Source organism: Monopterus albus, unplaced genomic scaffold (genome assembly GCF_001952655.1).
Source record: "Monopterus albus unplaced genomic scaffold, M_albus_1.0 scaffold32.1, whole genome shotgun sequence".
Taxonomy (NCBI): Eukaryota; Metazoa; Chordata; class Actinopteri; order Synbranchiformes; family Synbranchidae; genus Monopterus; species Monopterus albus.
Window position 1 is genome coordinate 1,512,168 of NW_018127912.1, and position 6,206 is coordinate 1,518,373.

General features: G+C 42.1%; 1 protein-coding gene across 1 annotated transcript in view; it reads right to left on the minus strand.

The window, feature by feature from the left end:
• Nucleotides 1-963: 963 nt before the first annotated feature.
• The window catches only part of fip1l1b (FIP1 like 1b (S. cerevisiae)), a 9,113-nt gene continuing 3,870 nt past the window's right edge, over nt 964-6,206 (minus strand). The window contains 7 exon segments of the mRNA XM_020597182.1: nt 964-1,549; nt 2,488-2,637; nt 2,954-3,143; nt 3,459-3,514; nt 4,370-4,451; nt 4,588-4,744; nt 4,854-4,953. Of these exon segments, the coding sequence (XP_020452838.1) occupies nt 1,408-1,549; nt 2,488-2,637; nt 2,954-3,143; nt 3,459-3,514; nt 4,370-4,451; nt 4,588-4,744; nt 4,854-4,953 (877 nt within the window). The 3' untranslated portion in view covers nt 964-1,407.

Consider the following 6,206-nt stretch of genomic DNA (forward strand, 5'->3'; position numbering starts at 1 on the left):
GGTGCAAGTAACTGGAGACAGTAAACACTGTGTACTTATAGCTGAACTGTAGTGTATGTGATGGAACCAGACTCCTGACACACTGTATTTATTTCCTCGTCTTTCTCAAATTCAGTTCAGACCTCAAAGTTTGATAAGCTGTTCTGCCTTAAATACAAGCATACTGGTGTTCACGACAGCGGCCCTGCTTTTCTACAGCATGTACAAACCTCTCACCTGTCTTCTGTATTTAAAATATATAAACCTGTAGCAGGACAGTTGGTATGCTTCCTAAGTAGAGATCATGATGTCTTATTCTAGCAGAGTTGAAATGAAATACAGATACTTAAGATGCAAAGTAAAGCAGTGGAGCACTTACGCCCTCATCGCTGACAGCTGTCAGTGTCACCAGACTGCCAACAGCTGCTCAAAGCAGCAGTGTCCCAGTGAGAGAAGACTCAGCAACACATTTCATCCTGTATAGGCCTCTTTTCTCAAGCTTTACTTCAGTCCGTCTCACACACACGCTCCTTTTTATTTTGCCTTCTTTTACATATACATTTTAAGACAGAAGAAAACATTTTGCTTTGAGTAATCTGATATATTTATCCACAACCCATTCAATCCCCTAGCTATCTGCTAAAAAATTCAAGTCAATAAATATGTATTTTCCATTTTAAAGGTTGTGTTGGGAAAAACGAACATAAAAAGTTCAGCATTGGCATACACACATTAAACAGAGATTTAAGATGAATACAGAGAAATGTTCTGTTTATCAATGTGAAACCAGCCTTCTAGAGTCAAACTGCACAGTGAAGTTCAAACACCCAAAAGAAATAGCGACACAGTTTTGGCTGGAGGACAATTTCTATGGTTTCAGATGCAAAGCTGATTTTAAAAATTCATAAGTGGCTTCAAGTGCCTGTGAGATTAATAATCACAGAATAACTGGACTGTTTATTCAAAGAAACTCACAACAATACATTTTATCAAAAGTGTTTTATTTTAATTGAACTTAAACTGACAGCTTTCTATAACTGTCTTCATACAGGACAAGAACAAAAAGACAAACAGATTCTGCTGCTGATCACCCTGACTATACAGTGAAACCTCAGTGCTCTGACAGATGGGCTGAGATAAAGAGGTGAAGAACATATCGATGCTCTGCCTGAGGTCAGCCAGTGGTGGAAAGATTGATAAAGTAAGAAGACAACCATCCCACCTTTGCCACCTCCTCTGAAGTGATGGTGAGGATGAGCAACAGCAGGATGGAGGAGGATGAAGTGGGGAGGGGAGTGACAGGACACATCGATCACACCGGGACTTTCTGGTTTTGATCTATGCTCATCTCCTCTCTCTCCTTCTTTCTCTGGGAGACAGACAGGAAAGGAGACGGACAGACAGGGGAAAGATGGGCGGTGGACATCACTACTCCATGGTTTCCTGGTTCTCTTGGTCGGCACTGATCTCCTCGCTAGCCTCTTTGCCTTCCTTGCTCCTCTTGCTTTTCTTGTGCTTGTGCCTCCGGTGGCTGTCGCCCTCCTCGCTGTCGTGCCTCCTTCTGCTACTGCTGCTAATGGGAGGAGAAAGATGAGAGGGTGAAAAGGGCAGAGGGGGTGAATAGATGGGGAGAGGGGTAGAGGAAAGAGATCAGAATACGGGGCAGGGAGAGACAGCAAGAAGAGAAAAGGAGATAAAAGGTAAGGAGGGAGATTGGGATAAAGAGAGACGAGATGATCAGTGGGTGAAATAAAAGGTGAAATGACATGAAAACAAGGCAAAAGGAGAAGAAGAATCATAAAGAGAAAGAAAAGGAACAGGTGCTTGGTAGGAGACCTGTGTTAAGATGCTCTCTCGCATAACGCTGGATGGGGTTTTCTGAGTTTAAACAAATTTGAAAAAGAGCAGGAAATAGCCAGAAAGATAGGCACTACATCTAAAACTATGTCTCCATAGTGGGGAAATACTACACAGTAGATGGGCCAGTTGTAAATAAGGATTTTTAAGTAACTAATGTAGTAAGGTAGGAAATTGGGATCCTTTGGGTGGTTGGTAGTTTAAACTACCAACCATAAACTTAAGGCAGAGAAACGGTTTAGATGCCACAACAATGCACAGTTGTTCATAATACTCACAGGCAGGATCTTACTGCTCTGTAAAGTTATCATGGCAACAACTGTTCTTTCTTTGGTCGTAAACACCAAAAACACAGCGTTCCTGTTCCAAAGTAATCCACTAGGAATGTGCGTTTCCGTATACATGACTGGACAACGCAGTGCCTTGCTAGAATGTGTTGCAGGCAAAGCTGAACCAGATCCAGCTTTCTTCCTGCATGACACTGCATCATGCCAGCCCTGGCTGTGTAACACACTTCCGCCCATTCAAATGAATGACAAGGGCTGTGTTTTTCATGCAAAATGTAAGCATGTCATCTGTGACGGGTCTAAATCTGTGTGAATACAGCCTAACAAGAAAATTGTGTGTGTGAGTGATAGTGTGTTCATCTACCTGCGGGAGGACTTGTGGCGTCCCCCCTCTTCTTTCTCTCGATGCCGCCTCTCTCTGTGTCTGTCCTCTTTCTCTCGGCTCGCCCGGTCACGATGACGCTCTCCGTAACCACGCTCCTGATACTCGCGGTAACGATACCGCTCCTCATCACTGTGGAAATTGAAAGAAGAGCTTTCACCCTGTTATGTTATGTTTGTATGCACAGCAAACAAGCCCACACTCTGGTTACAGCTGCAGAATGTTAGAGAAAACAAACAAATATTTGAGTGTGAGCACATGAACATACAGTATTCCCAATTTGCCAGAGAGCACAGCGATTCAAGACATTCTGGGTTAATTTCAGATGCATGTGGCAAGCAGTGAGCTGGGTTGTAGGTACCAAAGAAAACCGGAATAACATGTAAAAGCCAAAAAAAAAAGAGGAAATCAAAAGCTGCATTATTACTGTGTATTTTGTCCCGCTCACCTGGTGTAGCTCATAGCTGATGGACTGTGCTCCCTCTCTCTCTCCCGCTCATGCGTCCTTTCTCTGGGTCTTTCTCTGTCTTTCTCTCTCTTGTCATCTCGACGGGAGTAATAGTCCCAGGGCTTAGAGGTGTCAATCATCTGGGGCCATGGAGGAGGCACACCTCCAGCCATTGGTGGAGGGTATGCACCTGAGGATAAAGAGGCAGAACTGGATTAAGTTGTTTTGTGTTTCAATGTTTAATAAAAGTTAGTTTAAATCCAACAGAAACATCCAGATGAAAATGTTAAAAAGTTTATGTATAGCTTTGTACAACAACACTAAACCTGATGAAGTGAACAACAAGCACTTCTAATGTGAAAAGTAGGTTTTATCTTAATGTGCCACTCTCACCACATCTGTTATTGCTGCATCTTATATCTTATTAATGGACTGAAAGTTGTGGCATTTGCTGTACTGCTGAGGTAAAAAAAAAAAAATCAAATTAAGTTGTAAAATATTCTACCTTGAGGAAACGGGTATGGAGGGACAGACCGTCCATCATAACCTCCAGGGTGGCCACTGTGGAAACAGAGGGATGGCAACATGTTCCAGATAGTAAGTGTGTGTGTGTTTGTGTGTGTCTGCTCTTATACTTCCATAATTGTGGTGCCCAAATGTTAAACAGTACAGAAGGGAAACATTAATGCTAATGTGGCAGCAGTGACCAGTATTGTTAAACTGTATGCCCTCATCACCACAACCTCTACAATGACACCACTGTGTAACATTTTATGACCAACAGGCAAATAGCAACGGTTCTTAGTTCATTATATAACTTTACAACAAATGCATACACTGGGTGAGATCCAGATTTTAGTGAGAAAAAGAAACCTCTACAACAGCAGTTTTCAAAGTGTGAGGTGTGCCTCCCCTGGGGGGCACCAGAGGGCTTCAGGGGAGGCACAGGGTGAGGGGAAAAAATAACTGTAAACATCAAACTTCAACTAAGCTATGGAATACCCACAATGTTCAGACTGTAATATGAAAAGCAGCTCTGTGCATAGTCGCAGTGATGATGTGAGATGTTTTCATGATCTTCCCTGAGGGTAGGCTCACTTTCCCAAACTTTGAAAAGCCCTGTTCTACAAAATGACCTTAAAGAACATTTTAGAGTATTTTCTTTCTTTCATATCAGTAGCAAGTCATGTAACAAAGTGGAACATAAAGTCACTGTCGAGACATGTATTATTATTATTATTATTATTATTATGTATTAACCACAGCCCTCTTTACATTACATTTAAATTTACACTTGGTTGTATTTCCTCAAATCCAAGTTAGAAGTGGCTGATCTTGCACCATAATCACCTTAAATCCACCAATATTTATGTTGAATTGTACAACGGCCCTGGGTTTCTTGTGTTTGTGTGTTACCTGTCCAGCGGGGGGATAATAGCAGGAGGAGGCCCACTAGGTGGAGGAGGAAAACCAGGAGGAGGAACAGTAATGGGCAACCCTATAAGGCAAAAGAGAGGGAGGAAACATTTTAACAGCAGTAAAACAGAGTTATGCACACACAGCTACAAGATGGTGGCTTCAAATCAAATACAACAAGAGAAAAGCTGAGAAAAAAAACATGATGATGAACTTACTGGGTGGGGGGATATGTGGAGGCGCAGTGCTAACATTAGGTGGCGGAGGGAGGAATGGAGGTGGGGGTATGTTTGGAGGAAGTGGCCCTGGGGGGAAGAAGGTGGGTATCTTAGCTGGGGTGGGTTCAGCCTCTGTTGTGGAGTGTTCAGAGATCACCTGCACAAAAAAAACACACATGAGCAAGAGACAGCACCAAGACTTCACCACAGCAAAAATTACACTGCACTGCTTTTCTTGATTCAGGGTGTCTGATCTGTTCTTGTACCTGGATATTATTGCCTTCCACGTTGTGTCTGCGTCGCCCTTCAACCCTGCTTATGGTGGCTGTCTGCCCACCAATCACATCTATGGTACCAATTGCCTTCCTGGTTTAAAAAAAAAAAAAAAATACACATTCACAGGTGTACTATATACATGACTTAAATATTTAAATATAAAACAAACAATGATTAAAACACTTCCTATCCTCTGATATTCCACATAAAGTTTCAACAATCCTTTACAGTCTTATATCTCAATTCAACAGCCGATACCAACTACAAAATACATTTTTTTTAAGGAGGAATGAATGTTTAAGGGCCTTTAAACAGTTTTAACATCTACAAAAAGGTACAACCCTCCTGTTAAGGACATAACTTTAAAAATAAATCAATCACTAGTAACTCCCATTGTTAACAATGGGGCACTATGAATATGTCAAAGCTGCATTTAGCTGACATGATAAAGCTTTCTAAAGCTCTGTTTAATTAGACACATTGCTGGCTTTTATACTTTACTGTACACTTCATTTCCACATATACAGTGGGTACGGAAAGTATTCAGACCCCCTTAAATTTTTCACTCTGTTATATTGCAGCCATATGCTAAAATCATTTAAGTTCATTTTTTCCTCATTAATGTACACACAGCACCCCATATTGACAGAAAAACACAGAATTTTTGACATTTTTGCAGATTTATTAAAAAAGAAAAACTGAAATATCACATGGTCATAAGTATTCAGACCCTTTGCTCAGTATTTAGTAGAAGCACCCTGTTGAGCTAATACAGCCATGAGTCTTTTTGGGAATGATGCAACAAGTTTTTCACACCTGCATTTGGGGATCCTCTGCCATTCCTCCTTGCAGATCCTCGCCAGTTCTGTCAGGTTGGATGGTAAACATTGGTGGACAGCCATTTTCAGGTCTCTCCAGAGATGCTAAATTGGGTTTAAGTCAGGGCTCTGGCTGGGCCATTCAAGAACAGTCACAGAGTTGTTGTAAAGCCACTCCTTCGTTATTTTAGCTGTGTGCTTAGAGTCATTGTCTTGTTGGAAGGTGAACCTTCAGCCCAGTCTGAGGTCCTGAGCACTCTGGAGAAGGTTTTCGTCCAGGATATCCCAGTACTTGGCCGCATTCATCCTTCCCTCGATTGCATTAATGAATTGATTGAATTAAGGCCAAAAAGTTCTATCTTGGTCTCATCAGACCAGAGAATCTTATTTCTCACCATCTTGGAGTCCTTCAGGTGTTTTTTAGCAAACTCCATGCGGGCTTTCATGTGTCTTGCACTGCGGAGAGGCTTCCGTCAGGCCACTCTGCCATAAAGGCCCGACTGGTGGGGGGGTGCAGGGCTGGTT